At 34.7% G+C, this 22,353-nt stretch overlaps 1 protein-coding gene across 6 annotated transcripts in view; it reads left to right on the plus strand.

Annotated features, from left to right (window-relative positions):
• The window catches only part of Cop1 (COP1 E3 ubiquitin ligase), a 119,105-nt gene that overhangs the window by 12,188 nt on the left and 84,564 nt on the right, over positions 1 to 22,353 (plus strand). For 2 of the 6 annotated variants that reach the window (XM_075988355.1, XM_075988357.1), the window contains exons 3-6: positions 2,275 to 2,375; positions 8,406 to 8,482; positions 9,427 to 9,546; positions 10,386 to 10,454. In XM_075988355.1, coding sequence (XP_075844470.1) covers positions 2,275 to 2,375; positions 8,406 to 8,482; positions 9,427 to 9,546; positions 10,386 to 10,454 — 367 coding nt within the window. Of the gene's footprint in view, positions 1 to 2,274; positions 2,376 to 2,487; positions 2,531 to 8,405; positions 8,483 to 9,426; positions 9,547 to 10,385; positions 10,455 to 22,353 lie in introns of all 6 variants that reach the window. The other 4 variants (XM_075988356.1, XM_075988358.1, XM_075988359.1 and 1 more) reach the window with 3 other exon arrangements.

A 22,353-nucleotide genomic window follows, 5' to 3' on the forward strand; every position in this document is an offset into this window, starting at 1 on the left:
CAGAGGGGTTGAGTAACAACTAGCTAACCTTCTCTCCTTGCTGGTGTCTCCCAAAAAAGCATGTTCTACTCCACCAAAACAAAGTCGTGCCACTAAAAGTCCTTCCCTGCAACTTTGGTGCATCTCCTTCTCTCTTCTTTGTTACATCTGTTTCTTCATGCATTATTGATTTCTAACTCAGGGTGTCAGACTAGACTTTAAAGGCACAGAAGAAAGCAAAATAAATATTTGCCTTTAATGAGTTAGAGGTCATCTACAGTTAGTTAAGTTTTATATGGTGGTATGTAAGTTGCTGCACCTTAATTCTTTTAGTATAGATTGATATTTTCCAGTCCAGTATGAAAAGTCAGTTCCATATTAGCAAGGACAATTCTTTTTGACTCTATCACAGGCCTTTCTTTCTTTCTTGAAGGAAAAGTATGGAAATCAGCCATACAGTTGTTAATGCAAATCTATCAGCCTGAGTTGGCTCTTCAGAAGCCATGAAAAGGTGGATGGAATGAACCTTCTCCACAAAGCTGTCCTCTGATCTTTTGAATGTGCTTCTCAGCACCACACACAGAGTACTAGTAAACTTAGCATTTTTGAAAAAGTAGTATGTCACAAAAATTTAAGAAAGAAAATTTCGTATAGTACATATGAAATACATATTATATATATAATACATTCTTTTTTTAATTAATTTATTTATTAAAGATTTTTGCCTCCCATTTCCCTCCCCCTCCCCTGATCAAGTCCCCCTCCCTCATCAGCCCAAAGAGCAATCAGGGTTCCCTACCCTGTGGAAAGTCCAAGGACCACCCACCTCCATCCAGGTCTAGTAAGGTGAGCATCCAAACTGCCTAGGCTCCCACAAAGCCAGTACGTGCAGTAGGATCAAAAACCCATTGCCATTGTTCTTGAGTTCTCAGTCCTCATTGTCCACTATGTTCAGCAAGTCTGGTTTTATCCCATGGTTTTTCAGACCCAGGCCAGCTGGCCTTGGTGAGTTCCCGATAGAACATCCCCATTGTCTCAGTGTGTGGGCGCACCCCTCGCGGTCCTGAGTTCCTTGCTCGTGCTCTCTCTCCTTCTGCTCCTGATTTGGACCTTGAGATTTCTGTCCGGTGCTCCAATGTGGATCTCTGTCTCTGTCTCCTTTCATCGCCTGATGAAGGTTAATATTCAGGAGGATGCCTATATGTTTTTCTTTGGGTTCTCCTTCTTATTTAGCTTCTCTAGGATCACGAATTATAGGCTCAATGTCCTTTATTTATGGCTAGAAACCAAATATGAGTGTGTACGTCCCATGTTCCTTTTTTTGGGTCTGGCTTACCTCTGATCTTTTGAATGTGCTTCTCAGCATCACACACAGAGTACTAGTAAAGTTAGCATTTTTGAAAAAGTAGTATGTCACAAAAATTTAAGAAAGAAAATTTCATATAGTACATATGAAATACATATTATATATATAACACATTCTTAAATAATATATGGTATAGTACATAGGTAAAATGTAATTTTTATTGCTAGTATACATTGTATTGGATTGATAATTATAGATTTATTCAGTTTGTGTAGTTTAGGTTGCTTCTATTATAGTTTGCTATTACGATGCCATGATGCTGTTAGATAACTCTGTTGCTTCCTGATAATAAATGCCTATAAATAAAATTTACCATATTAAAGGAATATAAAACTTTGAGGTTTTTTTCTGCATATGCTTTTTAGGAAAGTTGTATTGGTTTCATTTCATTCAGCTATTTACGATTATGTCTTCTGGAATATAATTATATTTTCTTTTATTTTTCCATTCCTGTTAGTAAAAATTAACATGTAATTATGAATCACTTTTTTGTTCTTGTGAAGCGAATATGACTTGTTATATAGTGAAGGTGATGATTTTCTCATTCTTCTTGACTGGATTTTTGTCTTTGCTTGAGTAGTTAAGAGTTTTGTTTGAGCTCTGTGTAATATAAGTACTCCCAAAATTCATTAGACCATAAGCATTTGCTTTTCTAGAATATAGTATAAATGCGAAACCTAGAACTTAGTCCTCATTTGTCTTTTATGCTATATATAGGACTTTTTGAGTTTATTTTGAAATAGTTCTATATATTGTTCAGTCAATAAATGCTTTATGTATTTTGTTATACAGAGATATAAGTGGTAATAAATTGGCTATATTAGTTATGTTGAAAGTGAGAACACTAATAGATAGTTCTTTGTGGCCAGTTTGTTAATTTCTTCATTGTTATAATTAAGTTTGTGTTTTTTCTTCCCCCATGCTAATAGCTACAAGTGTATTCATCAGAGTTTGGAGGACAATAATAATAGATGTCCCAAGTGTAATTATGTTGTGGACAATATTGACCATCTCTATCCTAATTTCTTGGGTGAGTCTTTAAATTATTTTTATTATACTCTTTCGACAAAATATATGCTGACAATAGTTTGTTCAGAAATCCCGACTCAGAAGTAAGCAAGTTTTTCTCTGTTACTCACCAGGGTGCTTTCATCTTCTTGGGCTATGGCATAGACTCTATACATGGTTAGTACCATTTCTTGTTATTTTTCAGTTTCATAAAAGCAAAACCCAACATGCACTTTAGAGTTTTGTGCACATATTTGGACAGAATGTAAGGTTTCAAGAGGTTGTCAAAGGTCTAGAACTCTTTGTGTCTCTGTAAGTAGAATTTATTCTGTGTTTCTAGGTTTCTCCTGACAGTTTAGCAGTGAGAAGTAACAAAGGAAAGGTTTGACGGGGAGGGAGGACATGTGCTCAGTCATTTCTTCTCAGACAGGAGAAGAAAAATGCTGATGATGGATATTCCTGGGTATAGAGTGTATGAATTGGAAAGGTCGTCTCCCAGTTGGAGGAGGAAGATATAAATAAAGAATTTGATATGGAAATGTAAGAATTGTAGTATAACTTTAATTATAAGTGGTAAAAACTTGGAAGTAATGTAGTCAAGTGCGAACTGTGAATTTAAAAATTAATGGCTTTAGTTGGATGTAGTGGCATGTGTTCATACCCAGCACTGGGAGACTAACCATATCAAACCCTGTGTGGTTCAGGTAGACCTGTCTTAAAATAAGTTAGTACTAATTTTGCACACTAAGTTTCTTAACATAAAATTACAGACCCAGTTTAACTTCAATACAAATTAAGGGACTAAGGACTGTTAGAACACAGCAGAAATACTAAGACTAATCTTATATACTAATAATAAACATAAATAATTCATGAGGATGACTAGTTCCAAGTAGAATGTTCTACTTCCTATGAAAACAGGTAAAATGAATTGTCTGCTGTTTGGGAGCTTCTAGGTTGCTCAGGGGACTAGCTACTTTGTAGATGTTTGTAACTTCAAGCTCACCTTCATCAACAGGGAGATGAGAGGAACTGAAGGGTCAGTTGATTTAATGACCATTGATTTAATCAGTTTCTACAACTTAATGAAAAGCCTCTGTAAGAAACAAAACGATGTCCGGTGCAGAGGTGTGCACGTTGCTGAGCATGTGAGGTACTGGAAGAGTGGCATGCCTGGAGAGAGCAGGCAGCTACACATGTGCTTCCCGCCTACCTCACTACCTTACCCTGTGAAAACCTAGACCCGGTTCTTACTTCCACCCTTTTAGGTATCCCTTGTAGTAAGTCAGAAAGGAAACTAAAAAATATGAAAAAGGGAACTCAAAAAGCATAGCTATATACTCAATAAAGTGGCTGCTAGCTAGTTAAGAAAAGCAAAGACGTGGAGAAGCTGTGTGTGTTATGTTTGGAGTGGAATACATACAGTGTGGTGTTTTCTGAAAACAATATTTTCTTGATCCAACAGTTTACTATAAGTAGATACCAAGAAAAATTGGAAGCAGAGTTCCGCAGGAGTATTTGTATGTGCACATTCCTACGGTCATTATTCCAGGAGCTGGAGTCATGGAAGGCAAAATGGATAAAATACAAAGTAGAATATTACTCAGACTTGAAAAGGAAGAAAATTGACAAAACCTATAACACCCCCAGTACTCTTAGAGCTCCTTTTTTTCCTCCCTTGAGTCTTGAAGTATCACCACCATTTTCAGGACTTGTATGTTTCTTTGTTTATAAAGTTTGTAATTTAACTTTTCTTAGTTTTGTTATGAATCTACCTCTTTTTATAGATTCTACTAAATTAAAATCTATATTTAGACCTGTATGGTGGTGAAAACCTGTCATCTCCCAGCATTTCAGAGGATGAAGTAGGGGGATTTTAAATTTAGTTCTAAGTTTGGCTGCACAGGGAGTCTCTCTCTCTCTCTCTCTCTCTCTCTCTCTCTCTCTCTCTCTCTCTCTCTCTCTCTCTCTCTCTTCTTTCCCTTCTCCCTGCTCCTCATTCTCTTCTCTCACTCCCTACCCTCTCCCCTCTTCCCATTTGTCTGTCTGTCTGTCTGTCTGTCTGTCCCATACATACATCCACTCTTAGGCAGTCAGAGCTCTAGATACTATATGATATACTTTATGGATATGGCTTAATTTAATCTTTATGAAGTCTTATGACATACAGTATGATTATACTTATTATTTAAATGATGACACCGAGACAAACATGTTGAGTAACTCAGGTAAAGTAATATAGACTTTACCTTTCTTCTCAGTCACTTTTCTGAGATCTGATTAGAGATATAAAAGACTTGGTTAAAAGTTGCATGCCAAATAGTCAATCATATATAGCTTGTATTTGAAGAGACTTCCACTTTATTCACATTTTAAAGTGAAAACTAAAAGATGTTTTTTAAAGAAATTCTATAAGAAGTAAAATATATGTAAGAAAGAAAAATCAGTTCTTTTATTTCACAGCCAAACTGCTGTGAATTAAAGGCATAATTTAATTTTTTGTTGTTGTTGTTGTTGTTGTTTTTCGAGACAGGGTTTCTCTGTGTAGCTTTGGTGCCTGCCCTGGAACTCACCCTGTAGACCAGACTGACCTCGAACTCACAGAGATCCACTTGCCTCTGCCTCCCAAGTGCTGGGATTGAAGGCATGGCCTACCACTGCCTGGCTAAAAAAGTAATTTTTATTCTTTGAAAATTTTATATACTGTATTTTGACTATATTCACCCTTCTCCCAATTCCTTCCAAATCTATCCCCTCTTTCCCTATTAACCTAGTCTGTGTCCTCTTTCTTTTATACCCATCAAGTCCAGTTTGTGGTGCCCATATAGTTTTAGATGTGTGGCCTTGTATTAGTTGACAGTTAAGTTTAATTCTCTGTCCATTCAGCAGAATAATCGTAGGAGGTTCTCCTCTAGAACTTATGTACCTGTCCAGTCACAGGTTTAGGCCTGACAGTGGTGTCAGGTATGGTTTCATTTTGTGGATTGGTCATTAAATCCAATCAGAAAGTGGATGGTTAATCCCGTAGTGGTTGTTCCATTTTTGTACTGGTGAGATAGATATGTCTTGCTAGACAGGCTATTAATTTAGATCAAATGTTTCACAGTGGCATAAGATTGACAGTTGCTTTTCTCCTCCGGTATTGTGCATAACACCTTCTTTGAAGTATAGTTTTTGGAGGGAAAAATAATCAAGTATTTTCAGTATCCACACAAAAGTTCTGAGTCAATGTTTAAAGCTTATTTTGCTTAGTTGCATTATTTCCTTGCTAAAAATGTTTGAGGTGCTTTTCTTTTTTGTACAGTTCATCTTGTCCTTGTGCTTCTAATTTTACCATGCGGTACTCCCAAATGCTGCTGTGTTTATAAACCTGTGCCACCATGCCTGTTTTTCCTGTTTCTTATAGTAGAATCTTTCTATAGTGCTGTGTGCTATAATACTTCATACCTATTAATGTATTTCCTTTTTCATTTTAACCTTTGTTTTCTGTAACTGTTTTGCAATTTGTAACCTTTAAAAACGATGTAATGTGTTGGTAAGAATCAGAGAGTGGCATGTAAGACTTTTAAGATACTTAATAGCATACAGTATTGTAACTATTTAAGTCACAGTTCTTATTTAAATGCTAATAATGTAATGTAACATGTAATGAAACATTAAACTTAGCTTATTCTTTTTAAAAGATTGGTTTATTATGTGTGTATGAGCTTTTTGTTTGCATATATTTCTGTGTACCAAGTATATGCCAAGGAGGCCAGACAAAGGCTTTGGTGGTCATAAGTTGCTATGCGGTTGCTGGGGACTGAAGGTGAAGCAAAGTCTCTTAACTTATTAGCCATCCTCCAGCACCATTCTGGTTTATTGTTACTTTGTTTATTCTTCATTGTATTATTTCAGATTCTCTCTCTCTCTCACTCTCTATCAGATTGTAAGAATTTTATGAGGTGTTTGTTTCCTACTTTTTTTTTTTTTATTGGATTTTCGAGACAGGGTTTCTCTGTGGCTTTGGAGCCTGTCCTGGAACTAGCTCTTGTAGACCAGGCTGGTCTCGAACTCACAGAGATCTGCCTGCCTCTGCCTCCCAAGTGCTGGGATTAAAGGCGTACGCCACCACCGCCCGGCCTGTTTCCTACTTTTTATAACCAGACTGATGTATTAATATTCAGGTTCTAAATCTTAGCCCTATTAACAAACCTTCACAAAACCACCCTCTGATGTTTTATGAGTAGGTCACAACTTGCAAATACATACTTTTATCTGTATTTTTTTTTATTCATCCTTATATCTAGAGAGTCTATGCATAGTTTGGCTCCATTCTTATTTGACCTTTAGATGGTCCGTGTACTCTGTAAGTCTACATCAATGATAGTATTAGTTAGCCCATTATATTATATATGTATCTCTTTTGCTAGTTTGAGTTATTTGAGGCTGTAGATCATTTCATTCAGTTTTGAAGCTTCAAACCCAAGGTGGGTTTGGAATCTATTTTGATTTATTTGTGTAGTGGACCATATTCAGCATTTCATCTTGAATATCAACTCTGTCTTGGTCCATTTGTTTCTCAAATAATTTCTGCATCGTAATAGAATTTTCTAGCACCATTTATCAGCTCTTTTGGTATTAGTATGTTTGTTTGTAAGAACAAACAAAAAACAACAAAAAACCCAAATACAAGTAAAAGTCCCTTAAACATTGTTTAAATTATATTCATTTATAGAGAATTTCCAGAATTATTTAGCACTTCTTTGATAATTATTAATTTTTTTCTTTCATGAGGATCTGCCTTGATCCATTACATAGTTACCCCAGAACTTCAAAATGGCTTTAAGAAGTATCAGATACCATCTCTTTCTGGAGAGAGAAAAAGAAATTTTTTTCTTTCATCTGAAAGAGAACACATCTCTCATTGAGTAGGAATGTGTGTGTTTCTGGGCTGTGTGTAGCATCCATATAACCCTTGCTGAGGTAGGAGCATCAGGAACCCTAGTCAAGCTTGGTACATAGTAAGACTTTGTCGGGAAAACCAAAATCAAACTGTGTGACTTTGACTTCGCCTCAATTCCTGGCTAATAACAAAGTCACTAGTTTGGCTTTGATTAGTCACATGATCGAGAAGAGATTTGGCATCCCCGAAAGTTATATATGGCAGTCTGAGATTTATCTATTTTTTAAAAACAGGTACATGAGTAACACTTAAAAAAAAAAAAAGATTTATTTATTTATTTATGCAGTGTTCTGCCTGTATGTATGCCTGCAGGCCAGAAGAGAGCACCAGATTTCATTACAGATGGTTGTGAGCCAACATGTGGTTGCTGGGAATTGAACTCAGGACCTTTAGAAGAGCAGGTAGTGCTCTTAACCTCTCAGCCATCTCTCCAGCTCTGGAAAAATAATCTTGTTACTAAGAACAATGAAATGGTTTTGAATAGTTAATTATCAGTCTCTTCCAAGATGTTTAGATTTATAGAAAAGTTACAACAAAGTGAAATCTTCAGTGCTTGTCTCATAGAATCCATGTGTTCTCACACAGTGAAAAATAATCTCTTCCAGATACCAGTAGTATTAGTATTGAGAAACATATAAAAGAGGGGTGTATATTATAAAGAATTTCCTGCAGTAATAGAATTAATTATAAAGAATTTCCTGTAACAATTATAGAAAATATTTTCCTGATTCAAAATAGAATAGAAAGCTAACAATTTCTTCTTCTTTATTTTTAGAAAGATAGTCTTTTAATTAATTAATTTATTTATTTATTATGTATACAATATTCTGTCTGTGTGTATGCCTGAAGGCCAGAAGAGGGCACCAGACCCCATTACAGATGGTTGTGAGCCACCATGTGGTTGCTGGGAATTGAACTCAGGACCTTTGGAAGAGCAGGCAATGCTCTTAACCTCTGAGCCATCTCTCCAGCCCTAACAATTTCTTCTTTATATTTATTTAAATTTGAGACTCTGTAAAGTTAAGATAAAATCTACCTAAACAGAACAAGTAGAAGATAAATATAACAAATATACAAATTTTGTGTGTTTTTTTATTTTGTTTTCAGTGAATGAACTCATTCTCAAACAGAAGCAAAGATTTGAGGAAAAGAGGTTCAAATTGGACCACTCAGTGAGTAGCACCGTATGTTTCAGCTCTTATTACTATTACTGTTTTTGTTCGTTTTATAATACTGGTGATTGAGCCCAGGGCTTTGTATATAGTAGACAAGTGCCCTATGAACTAAACAATATTCTTAGCCCCCCTTACTTCTATTTCTACTAAATTCACTTTAATGTTTTTTGTTTTTTTTTTTAAATTCCATGTGGTTTTATTTATTTATTATGTATACAACATTCTGCCTCCATGTATGTCCATGTGCCAGAAGAGGGCACCAGATCTCATTACAGATGGTTGTGAGCCACCATGTGGTTGCTGGGAATTGAACTCACAACCTCTGGAAGAACATCCAGTGCTCTTAACCACTGAGCCATCTCTCCAGCCCCTCACTTTAATGTTTTTATTTGATAATAGATATTAATACCTAAGAAATAATTGACTTTTCTTAAAGAAGTTTATTTAAGAATACTTAAATAAGTAAATAATAACTTGTTTAACTGTATTATCTGTAGTAGTTTACCAGACTGACCATGATTTGAAGGACCTGGTGGTATATCACCTTAGATAGGATTTATTTGTATCTAGCATGTGACAGGACATATGTCAAGGTATTTTGAACAAGCTGTGCAAAGTTTCTTAACTAAAAGGATTAGCCCCAAATTGTTGAGACAGCTGTGATTAAATTAATATTTTACCAAATGCAAGGCTGAAAATCCAAGTGTTTTGACATGTCAAATTAATATACTTAATTACTTAGAGATATCAACTTAATATTTGTCTTCTGTGTGCCTTTTATACTTGTTAGCTATATATTCATTAAAAGTGGAGTTAGTGTTTAAATTGTGCTCCGCGAATTGGGGAGAAGTAAGAATGAGAATGCAGTTTGCTTCTGCTGTAGAAAGTACTTCTTCAGTGTTTGCTTTAGAATCTAAAACAGTGTTAAGTTTCCATGTTCTTTTTAATTTTAGAATGGGCACAGGTGGCAAATATTTCAAGATTTGCTAGGAACTGATCAGGATAACCTTGATTTGGCCAATGTCAACCTCATGTTGGAATTACTAGTGCAGAAGAAGAAACAACTGGAAGCAGTAAGTGGTGTGAATTTTATGATACATACCAAATGTCATGGTCATAATCATTATCAATACAGTCATCATTCAGTTATTAGTTTGGGGTACTCTATCCTCATATATATACACACATATATATGTATGTATATATAATTTTTATTTGTGTGTGTTTTCAAACGTTTAATTTCTTTTTAGCAAACTTTGTCAAAATATATTTATATTAAATCTCATATGTGTGTGAGTAGGTGTTGTATGACTTCCTGGCAATGTATTTCTGTTTACCATAAAAAGAAGGCAGCAGCTTCATATCACAGAAACCAAAGCTTCAAATAAGGGTTCCTTAGAGGGATTCTTAAGGGTAGCTATTCTATTGACAAAACCTCTTCCTCCTTACAGGACAGAGGGTTCAGAGCCCCATATTAACACCTTTGAATGGTAGGAGGCTCAGTCTTACGAGAGCCTACGTTTCTGAAAGGTAGAGATAGCTTCCTATTTATTAATGCTTGTCCTAGCAAATGAGACATTCTGGAAAATCATTTTCATTTTTAGGAACTATATTAAGTCCATTGTTATTTTTGTCTTGATGTTGCTGAGTTTGGTTGGGGAAAAGAAGCCATTACCTACACATGGTGGTTTTTTTTTTTTTTTTAACATGCAGAGCACAAATTTCTTGTTTTTGTTTCTTTTTTTTTTATAGAAAGTATCTTGGTTTTTGAAATTGCAATTAGCAGATGGGAAAACTGATTAGATAGAAGTAATAAACTAATTTAGGTAGATCTGTAGTACTTGTTATGCAGTTTGTTAGTGAAAACTCTGAGCTTGTATTTGTTAAGGAATGTTCAAACTTTATGTTCTAGGAATCACATGCAGCTCAACTACAGATCCTTATGGAATTCCTCAAGGTTGCAAGGAGAAATAAGAGAGAGGTATGTTATTTCATGTTTACTTTATGTTTAGTTTCTGTTATTTCTTGTTCCTATTGTGTATAAGCATTTTAGGTTGAAACATTTAAATATTTTTATTTAGAAGCCTTTAATTTGGGGGGGGGGGGTCCTAATCTTTGTCATTAAAAAAAAAAACTTACAATTTTTTGTGGTTGTTGTATTCTTTTTTTTTTTTTTTTTTTTTTTTTTGGCAAGGTCTCATTATGAAGCCGTGGCAGGTCTGGGACTCTTAACCAGGCTGATCTTGGATCCGTAGTGATCTGCTTCCCTTAGTATCCTACGTGCTGAAATTAAAAGTGCATGCTACCGTGCCCAGCACAATTCACTATTTTCAAGATCCCTTTTTGGAAGTATATGCCACATAGTTTTCAGTGGATCTTACTTTAATGGCTAGGCATATAGTTTAGTGGTAGAGTATTTGCCACTATATACAATAACGAGACCCTGGTGAATACTCCAGTGTATAGCACTTACCATAATGATTCATCTTAAAGTTATAAAAAGTAGTAAATAGAGCCGTCATGAATTTTCATCAAAAACAGAAAGATTTAAATAAAACTTGAAAAGTTGCAGTTTTTGATGTGGAAAAATACGCGTGAAAAAGAATAATTAAAACCTATTTTCAAAGTCTCAAGTCATGTAGGATACCCAAAACAATTTTGTATTCACTGATTTATAACCAGAATGTTCTAATTTAGTACACAGATTTCCTCAGTCATTACACACACACACACACACACACACACACACACACACACACACACAGATAATATGTAAAGATCAAGTCTGTGCTCTTGACCACATATAAAAAAAAACTCTGAAATATGTTTTCTTCCTAATTCTAACATTTTTATTTTTAAGATCTCATTAAAATATGTTATCTACCTAATACTATGTTTAGATCATTAACTTGAAAATAAAAAATTATTAGTAATATTTATAGAACTTTATATCATCTTAGTAGTTTCCTTTTTGGTTATTCATCTTGTTACTAACTTCTGGCTTTGTTAAGATAAGATTTGGAATATGCTGGTGTAAATAGCTAAACACTCTTTCCATAGTTAGTGACTATACTTTTTTAATCCCAACTTTTGTGGAATTTTATTTTGTATGGTAACAGAAACAGTATCTTTATTATATGTTTAACAGTCACTTGTCTCTTGGTGGTTTTTGTGAGAGAGCAGGTAATGGTCAGTTATTCATTTATATACATTATTTTTATAGCACAGTGCTTCTTTATTTATTTATTTATTTATTTATTTATTTATTTATTTTATTTTTCGAGACAGGGTTTCTCTGTAGGTTTTTGGTTCCTGTCCTGGAACTAGCTCTTGTAGACCAGGCTGGCCGCGAACTCATAGAGATCCGCCTGCCTCTGCCTCCCGAGTGCTGGGATGTGGTGGAGCACAGTGCTTCTTTAAAGTTAAAAAAGTTCTTATTTTATTTGTGTGAGTGTTTGCCTGCATGTATGTGATTGTGCCACAAGTGTGCTTGGTGCTTTTGGAGGGTAGAGGAGGAGGATGGGCTTCATTGGAACTGAATTCACAGATGCTTGTGAGCCACTTAGGTGCTAGAAACTGAACCTAGGTCCTCTGCATGAGGAGCAAATACTCTTAATTGCCATCTCTGTAGCACTACGCACAGTACCTAAGCTAACGAGGTCATTCAGCATTCAGTCAAGTCACCCTAGAATCAATCAATCAATCAATCAATCTCTCTCTCTCTCTCTCTCTCTCTCTCTCTCTCTCTCTCTCTCTCTCTCTCTCTCTCTCTCTCTCTTCTATTAAATTAAAGGGAGTCTTTGGACCCTGACTGTGCATTTCTAGCAAGTCCTAGATGTTGTTGAAGCTCTGATCCTTGGATCACTATATGTAACAAAACTGAAAACATATGATTCGTGGATGTTTTAAATGCAGTGTGTACGTTGTGAACCCTCCTGTCTCCTGTTCCTGTGGTGAAAAATTAAAACTTTAATCTATAAAACTGATTAGCTTTCATATTTCTTACCTACTTTACTTATTAAACGGAATGCATGAAATAGTGTTACAGTCATTTTACGTATTTCTTTTTGTTTTAGACTTATACTTCCTTTTAAATGATATTTGGTTAGTTGTAAAGTACTTGATACTTGTAAAGGCCTTGATGACTAAACATGTTAGTACAGTGAATAATCCATCCATCAGGATGGAAGAAGTTAAATGAAATGTCTGAGAATTTTCCGTATACTGAAAATTTTAAAGTTTTTATTCAATATTAAGTTTCTTTTTTCTGTATAGTTTCAAGTGTTAACAATTAATTTTTTTATATCCATAAAACCTCAAAAGGGCAGAGTCTTTTACTCTCACTAGCAAACTAAGAAGTTAGCACTACCGCAGTTTTAGTAGGTGCTGGCCGAAGAACTGATCCTAGTGCGTTGAGATGAAAGACTTCATTTCCCATGAGGTGTTTCATCTGTGCATGAGTTTGCTTTGACTCTCAGACCCCATAGAGCAGTGTGGAGGTGGGTCCATCTGGACTGATTGGTCCAGCTAAAGGATTTGTGTTATAGCTAAGGGATCCTAAGCTCAGGAAGTCTGAGTCTATCTAGTCTTTGTTCTGTAGAGATACTATTTTTATCATATTAGTCACAAAATGTATCTGTCCTTGTTCCTGGAGCAGTTCTGTTTAGTCATTCTTGTATGAATATTTGCCTACAAAAGTTTTTGAACAGAACCTGTCGTAAAGTGCAAAAATTGGAATGATGGGTGGGAAGGATAATTGTGTGCCAACAGTAATTTTGTTCACGAGTCTAATATGTCTTTTCTCAGGTACCTGGTAATTTCTAGTATTATCTCTATTACTTCATTGAATCCCATGGCTTTGTTACTGGTTTTCTGTTTTTGTCATTAAACTTCTTGGGAAATTGTGCTGGGTCCTTTAGCTTGAGTCTAATATCCTTGAGATTGATTTCCACTTGTACGGTATTTTATAGGTAGTTTAGGTAAAAAAAAAAAACTAATTCCAAGTGCTTCTGGATATTGGAGCCTATAGTAAGCATACATACACATACAGGCACTACTTCTTTTTTTTTTAGTGTATCCATGATTGATTTAATTTTGGTTATTTTAGTTTTAATTATTACAAGTGACCGAGGAGCTAATTTATTAAAGTCTAAATAATTACTCTATTTTATTTACTTTGTGCAGTTGAGTTAGGAAGGGGTGGCATACACAGTATATAAGGCATCATGAGGGAACATGTTCTGTGCTGCCCTGTGTGACCCAGAGATCCTACTGAGATCATTGACTCGATGTCTGTGTCTTTATCCCGTAAGCCATCTCACAGGTCTGACACTTCATTTTTACGTTAACAGTTTCACCAATTTTTCTTTGTTTAAAATAAAAAATAATGTTCTACTCTAAACTTAAGAGGGAGTTCCCCACATAGATATAAATATTAAGAGGAGAGGATCTTTAGCAGTCACATGAGAGCTTTCCTAGCATAGCATTTAATAACTGTATCTAGATGAATGTCTTTTTTTCATAGAACGGTAGAAGAATTTTGGATTCCAGGTAAAAAGTACTTGTATCCATTCAAATCTGTACCAGTATTAGAATCATTGTTTAATTTTTCACTTGCTTTATTTTTGAAATAGACTTTCTGGCAATTTTTGGACCCTCTTTATTAAATAGTTCACTTAAGTTGGAATGAATTGAATTTTTACCATTTTATATGAAATGAAACATGGAAAGCTGTATCAATTGAGTGTATGCTTTAGAATAGAATAATATGCACACAACTCTCTTGATTATACAATAAAGCATTGAAGCATTGCTCGGATTCCAGAAGGTTCCTGACTACCCTTTCAGAATCCTTTCTCCCTTTCCTGTTTGCTAACATCCTGATGTTTATGGTAGTAACTTCTCTTGTCTTTCTTGAATGTTTTGCTGCTTAAGCATATATAGGTCTCTTGTGTTTGAGCTTTCTGTAAATGTATTTGTGCAGTATATAATCTGCCCCGCCCTTATGTGCCTCAGTGTTAAAGTTCACCTATATGGATATACATGGTTAGTTGGATGTCTGAATTAGTTGTTTCTACTGCTGTGATAAAACAAACAAACAAAAAACAAAACAAAAACCCCTCTGTGATCAAAAGCAACCAGTGTAGGAAAGGGTTTATTTCAGCTAACAAGTCTCAAGTCATCTTCCATCACTGAGGGAAGTCAGGGTGGGAGCTCAATGGCAGGAACTGAAGCAGAGGATATGGAAGGAGTGTTCTTGCTGACTTGTTCTTCATGGTTTTCTCAGCCTGCTGGTTTTATAGGATTCAGGACCACCTGCCCAGGGGTATCACCAATCACTGTCATCTGGGCCCTGCCATAGCAATCATTAATCAAGAAAAGGCCTCAGAGGCTAATCTGGTAGGGAAATTTTCACAATTAAGAATCCCACTTCCCAAATGATCCTAGCTCGTCTGCTTGACAAAAAACTTTACCATGATATTTTCTGATTGTATTTCATAGTGTTCACTGAATAAGTATATATTATTTTCATAAAAATAATTGTTGGTAGACATTGGGTTGATTTTAGTTGGGACTGTTCATAAACAATGCTGGTATTGTGCATATGTGTATATTAGAATATTTACTCATATAAGATACATGTAAATCAGTAAGTCGTAGGGTATGTATATCTTACATTAAAGAGAGAATGCTAAAGTGTTCTCTAAACAGTACTCCTTGGATTGCATATTCCTTCTACAGACCTGTATGGGTTTCTGTATTGCGTTTTATTCTTACCAGAAGTTATCAGTGACTTTTTCTAGTTTATAAACTAAAAACTTTTCCTACAGGTATGCATTACTATCTCTTTGGAGTTTGAATTTGCCTTTTTCTTGATGATTAACAGGTTGAGCACATGGTGTTATGTTTGCTGGTTCTGTGGATTATTTTTTATGTGCATCTGAATGAAGCACTACTTACACAAGTTTAGTTGTAGCTTTTCCATTTACTTAATTTTTTGTGGCTTACTGCTTGTAACTGTTTTGATATAAATTCTTTGTTATATTGATCTGTCTAACACAAGGATCAAGTTTTCTTCTATTTGGGATACTTTTTTTTTTCTGTTGCGCTGTTTGATGGCTATTTGATGGATAGAAGTTTCTAACTTTAATAGTACCAAAATTATCTTTCTTAGTTTTTTTTTTTGTTTTTTGTTTTTGGTGCTAGGTAAAGAATCTTTACCTGTGGTTATGCAGATATTTTCCTGTACTGTCTTTCATTTGAAACTTTGTTTTGTTATCTTTCACATTTTGAATTTTGCTTTACTTGGAGGTTTTTGTTTTCGTTTTGTTTTGCTGTATTATGTGGTATTTAGAGATCTTTTTACACGGCTCCCCAGCTGCCCAGACATTCTTTATTAAAAGTCCATTCTTTCTCCCATTATTCTTAAGTTTTTCACTTTCATTTCTTATGTGTCTATGTATATGTATATTTGCCTCTGGACTCTCTTTCTGCCCCCATGCTTGACTTGTCTATCTTTTGGGAAGTACCATATTATGTGCTAGAACCTTAAGTGACTGATTTTCTTCAAGAAACTCTTGTGTATTTATGGCTCTTTGCATTTTCTTACACATAATTGAATATGCTAATGCATTTCCATGTTAAGCCTGCTGAGATTTTTATGGGGATTACATTGACTTTATAGAAAATTGAGAAGAATATATCTTCATAGCATTGTGCTGTTGAACTTGATATTTCTGCATACTTTAGATTTTAAACCATCTTTAAATTTTTTTGATACTTTCAAAGACTACCAGTCTTTCATATCTTGTTTAGATTTTATAATTTCAGTGCTTATCTGTTTTTGATTTTATTTTCTTAATATTGCTGATATATAGAAATTCAACTGACCTACATAACTTAAGTCCCCAGCAGCCTTGTTAGACTTTCATTAATTCTTATTTGTAGATTCCTTTATGTTTTCTATGTACACACCATAATCTGCAATAACAATTCAATGTCTTTCTCTATGATCCTTATATCTTTTATTTATTTTTCTTGTCTTACTCTGCTGGCTAGGACATCCGGTACAGTGATGAATAGAAGTGGTGATAGCTGAGCATCCTAGTCTTGATGCTGCTCTCAAAGTGAAATCATTCGACGTGTCACCATTAGGTATGGAGTTTTCTGTAGGTTTTTATCCCCCTTAGGGTTTTGTTTTGTTTTTAATCATTCAAGGAAATATATTTCTATTCTCCTTAGTAAGAGGATTTTTTTCTTCAATTATGAATGGGATTGAGTATACTTCAGGAGTTTTGTACATCTGAGATAATCATAGAATTTTTCTTTTTCATTTTCTTAATCTGGATAAATAATAGGTTTAACATTAGAAAGTCAGTCAGTTATGTATCTGTAGTGACCAGCCACCAAGATTGTTGCAGGGTTGTCTTTTATAGAATGTTTTGTATTCTAGGAGGCCCATCAGGATAATTTATTCCATTACTTGAATTCACCTTTTTGTGTAAAGCAAACTGTGTGCTTTTTGTGTACTCTTTTGTGTGATTTGGATCATTAGTGTTTTGTTTCAAATTTTTTTGTGTGTTGATGTTCATGGGTGAGATAGTGAAGTTGTGTTTTTGTTACGCAGATCTTGTGCAGTTTTGCTGTAAAGATTGTTAACTTTAACAGATGACTTGGGAGGTATATACTCTCCTGGTGTTCTTTTGTTTGGGGTGAGCAGAATTCATGCAGTTGATGATGCATGTCTGTTTTTCAGTGTTTAGAATCTAGCTAGAAACGCCATCTAGATCTGATTTGTTTTCAATGGATTTCAGATTATTAATCCAGTTAAATAGTTATATGTGGATCCAGATATTTGTTGGTTACTTTTTATATGTTACACTTTCCTGAGACGTTCTCCACCATGAACTTTTGATGTAAGTTTGTTCTTAATTTTTTATTGTTCTCTCAAAACTTAATGACCTCTTTTATTTGTGATATTGCTTATAGCATTATTGTTCTTTTATCAATCATTGATTGGTTCTTCCCAAGGACATATCAATTTTACTCTAAAAATTAATTTTTGACTATCCTGTGTTCTGTTATATTTTAGCTTCTATCACTCCCTTGCTACTTTCCTGTTTGTTTCTCATGTGTTACTGTTTGTGCTTGTTATTTGGGCTTTATTATACAAGGGCCTGTGGTTGTAATTTTCCTTTTAGCTACATCAAATGTTTTTGAATGTACTTTATGTGGGGTACTGTTTTTGACAGTAGATTACTTAGAATTAAACGAGCCTGTGGTTGTACTTTTCCTTTTTCATTTTAGCTACATCAAATGTTTTTGGACGTACTTTATGTGGGGTACTGTTTTTGACAGTGGATTACTTAGAAATAAACATTACTTGAATATGAAGATTTCTTTTTTTTTTTTTGTCATTTGCTGATTTAATTTTACCATAACAGAAACACTCTGACTTTTATTGTTTCGATTTTAATTCTTTCTTTTCTGAGAAAGGGTCTTGTAGCTCAGGTTGGCCTTGAATTCTCAGTCTTTTTGCCTGAGCCTTTAGAATACTGGGATCTCAGGTTTGCACTCTATACTATTTAGCACTCTTTGATTTGTTCATGTTCTATTACCCTTATGCTTGGGAAAGCTCCCTTATTAGTCTCCAGGGATTCTTTTTGGTACTGAAGATTAAACTCAAGGTTTTATGCATGCTAGGCAGTAAGGAGCTCTACCACTAAGCTAAATCCCCAGGCTTCCTTTGTTCCTTTATTCTTTTCTTTCTTTCTTTTTCTTTTCTTTTCTTTTTCTTTGAAATAAGTTTTCATTAATTCTATCATGTTGCCTTTGAAGTCACTCTGTAGTCTTAGGCACACCTTTAATTTATGCAGAAGTTTTAAAATTTGGTTCAGTTCCACTTGCTGATTCTTGATATTGGAATACTATTCTGAAAGTCCTTGTCTGTCCTGAATCTTTGTGCTTTATGTTTTCTCCTAGTGTTTTCAAAGTTTCAGGTCTTTTGGTTTTTCAAGGCAGAGTTTCTCTGTAGCTTTGAAGCCTGTCCTGGAACTCACTCTGTAGACCAATCTGGTCTCGAATTGACAGCGATCCACCTGTCTCTGCCTTCCGAGTGCTGAGATTAAAGGTGTATGCCACTCCTGCCTGGCAATTTGAGGTCTTATAATAAGGTATTTTAATGGTTTTCTTTATGTGGTTGTTGTTTATTTGTTGTGTTTTGAAATTCTGGGTAAGTGGTGGGGATCTATTTTTATGCTTTTACATGTGGGTATCCAGTTTTCGTGCCACCATTTACCAGAGAGACTGTTTTTCTCAAGATCTGTTTTGAATCCATTGTTGAGAATTCTGTAGATGTAGTTACATGGGTCATTTGTGGATCCTCTATTTTAGTCTTGCCTGTTTTTGTGTGGTAGCCATTTTATTTTCTTCATTTTTGCACTACTGTGTAATTTGAAATTATATGTAATGGTATTTCTAGTTTGTTCTCTTAGGTCAGGATTGTATTAGCTATTTGGGTCTTTGTGGGGTTTTTTTTCCCCCTAAATTTTAGATCTTTATTTTTCTATTCCTGTAAAAATATCATTGACATTTTGTTGGAGATTACATTGAATCTGTAAATTTTGTTCAGTGTTATTGTCATGTTTACAATATTAATTTTGCTGATCCCTGAATGCGAGAGATTTTTCTACCTTCTAGTGTCTCCTTCAGTTTTTTTCTTTAGTGTTTCATAGCTTTTCTTATAGATGTTTTTTACTTCTTTTGTTAGATACATTCCTTGAAAAGGATTTGCTTTCTTTGCATATACTATTTACCATCTGGTAGATAGTAAGTTCTGCACTTTTCAAGTGTTGTGCAGTATAAACTTGTTAAATGTGTGTTGACATTGTTTTGCTTCTTTACTGAATCTTTGTGATATTGTCATGGTCATTTTAGAACTGTTATATTTGAGGTGATTTTTACCTCTGACTGTATATAGTTGCAGTATGCTTTTGTGTGCATGCAGGTGCATATTTGTACATGTGTCTGGAAGCCAGACGACAACCACACTGACTTAGAACCCTCAGCTAGACTAAGCTGGCTGGCCAGGCTGCCTCAGTTTCCCCAGTTCTGGGATTATAATCATGGGCCATAAATTCTAGAAATTACAAAGAAAAGTCCTTGTGTTTTAGAGGCATGTATTTGCCAACTAATCTACAGTTTCTCTTTTTGTGTTTAGACCTAGTGTAAATCTATTGTAAACAACACCAATTAGATTTGTTGCTTTATTGTTTTGTGCTTATTCTTTTTTAAAAATTTCTATTATACTTAAAAAAACATTACTTTCTATTACAGTTGTGTGTGTACGAGGGTATCACATGAGTACTTTCATGGGTATGAGGGTCAAAGGTCAACTTCTAGTTGTGTGTTCTCTCCTTCCACTTTGGGCTCAGCTCCTCAGGCGAGTGTTTTTTCCCACTGAACTATCTCATTGTTCTGTTAGAATATTTTTCTCCATTTGATTTCTTGAGCAGTTTTTCAAAATTTCTCTTTTGATTTGTCTGTACTTTTTTTTGGAAGCGGGGTGTACTTTAAGCTGTATATAGCCCAGCCTGAACTACATACTGTTTCTGTCTTCCACGTGCTGGGATTATAGGCATGTATTCAGCCATTTGAGTGTTTGTTTGCTTGCTTGTTTGTTTTTAGTACATCTCTGTTTTGTAGATCCCCCCAGTTGTTGCATTAATTTGTAATAATTTGTGTCTTTTTGAGTATGCATGTGCAAACCAGTGTGTGGGTTGACATGTGAGCCTGCCATTTACATTTTTTAAACTATACCTTCTTGTTTTCCCTAGTTTGTTCATTTACTTTTTGTTTCATTTGTTTCTTGGCTAAAAATAAAATGCTGCGGGAGAGCTAAATGAAGTATTAATATTAAGCCTGCCATTAAATAGTAAATTAAGTATGTATCTGTATTACTATATGGAACAATAAGGGTTTTGACTTTATACTTTGCACTTAGTAGTTTTTTTGTTTAGAATTAGTATACACTGAGCTTTGTTATTTTCTTTTGATTACCAGCCTTTTCTCTAATAGCACATTCCTTTATTTTAGATTGTGTATGTATAATTTATTCTAAGTAATATTGTTACACAATTGAATTCACAAGTGAGCTCAATATTCACATATATCCACTTTATCAAAAAATTAGTAAAAGCTCAAAGAAGTGAGTACAAAAGATTACTACCTGTTCTAAAACCATTGTCAGTAATAGAGTAGTCCTCATATTCAAACTCTGTTTTTAGAGCACTTCTGAGACACTTTTCTTTTTAAATGTTTAAGTATTTCTTCTTTGATTTTTTTTTTAAACACTATTTAGAAAGTGCTTGCTACTGATGTCTTAGGAACATGTTCTGAATCAGCACTGTCATTTACTGTATTTATTTTAGTAGCTCTAAATTCTGCATTTTTATTAAGTCAAATTTGATTGAGTTTATCACTCTCAAGTTGTGACAGAATTTCATTTATATGATAGCAGTCACCTTTATGGACTACTTGTTTCCAAAACAAACTTGGGCCTCTGTCTGTCTTATTCTGGCAGTCTGCATTTTGGGTTTATGATGCCTAGAGGTTAAATTTAGCACTGTTCTCTCAGATGGTTATTCTTTGTCTTCCATGTATTAGTACTAAAATATTCTGTATCGATATCTTGAGATGGAAATGCCTTGAATCTAATATGTAATTTCTAACCAGTTTCTTTTCTTCAGACTTCTTTTAATTTTCCATTTTAATTTCTTGCCTGACATCCAAAATAACTTTTAACACCATTTTTATATTTATTAGGATAACACTTTTACCTTGGTTATTTGTTTCATTTAAGATCCATATGAAAGTCTTGATTTTTGTTTGTTTGTTTTTTGTTTTTGGACAAGGTCACACAGCGTTTCTCTGTGTAACAGCCCTGGCTGTGCTGGAGCTCTCTATGTAGACCAGGTTGGTCTTGAACTCACAGAGATCTCCCTGTGGCTGTCTCCAACTGCTGGGATTAAAGGCATGTGCCACCATGCACAGTGATTTATTTTAAAATAATTTTATTTCATTTTATGTGCATAGATGTTTTGACTGCTTGTATGTTTGTATATCACACACGTGCTGGTGCCAGTGGAGGCCAGAAGAGGGCAGGGGATCGCTGGAACTGAAGCTAACAGATGGTTCTGAGCTATGTAGGTGCTAGGAATCAAACACAGGTACTCTGAAGAACTGCAAGTACTTTAGCTGCTGAGCTATCTCTAGCCCTGAAATCTTGGTTTTAAAAGTATAGATTATTTGATATTAGCCATTTTTTAAATTATTCATCTTAAAAATACAGCAGCTCCTATGTATTAAAATAGGTATGTCAGTACTCTAGAAAGACGAGACAGAAATAAGAATTTACTGTTGTGTCATTTCAGGTGACATCAGGATTTTCTCTCATATTTCAAGTTTTCATATATTAGAAAAATTACTAATTTTTTTCTGGCTATATTAATGATCAAATGTGATCTGGATTATCTATGTTGATATAGGTTTTTTTATATCAACTGTTTCTAGCATTCTTTTTAATAACCCTCAGAATAAAATACTTTTTTCATAAAGATATTTAGGAGCGCTACCTTTTAAAATAACTGAATTAAAATATTGAAGAGGTGACCCTAAGAGTACTATGTTGGCAAAAGCCATTGGAATTTTAAGTATCTGTGAAACAAAAGACTTCAGCAGTTGGTGAGGAATAACTGGGTTGTTTACAGAATGTAAAATAGGTTGAGAGCCATTGAACTGCATGGCTTTCATGTGAGCTGTGCTAGAGTACTTTTTATATCAGAATGGAGCACACATTGTTGGAAATAGCAGTGGAACGAATG

Source organism: Microtus pennsylvanicus, chromosome 10 (assembly GCF_037038515.1).
Source record: "Microtus pennsylvanicus isolate mMicPen1 chromosome 10, mMicPen1.hap1, whole genome shotgun sequence".
NCBI classification, from domain to species: domain Eukaryota; kingdom Metazoa; phylum Chordata; class Mammalia; order Rodentia; family Cricetidae; genus Microtus; species Microtus pennsylvanicus.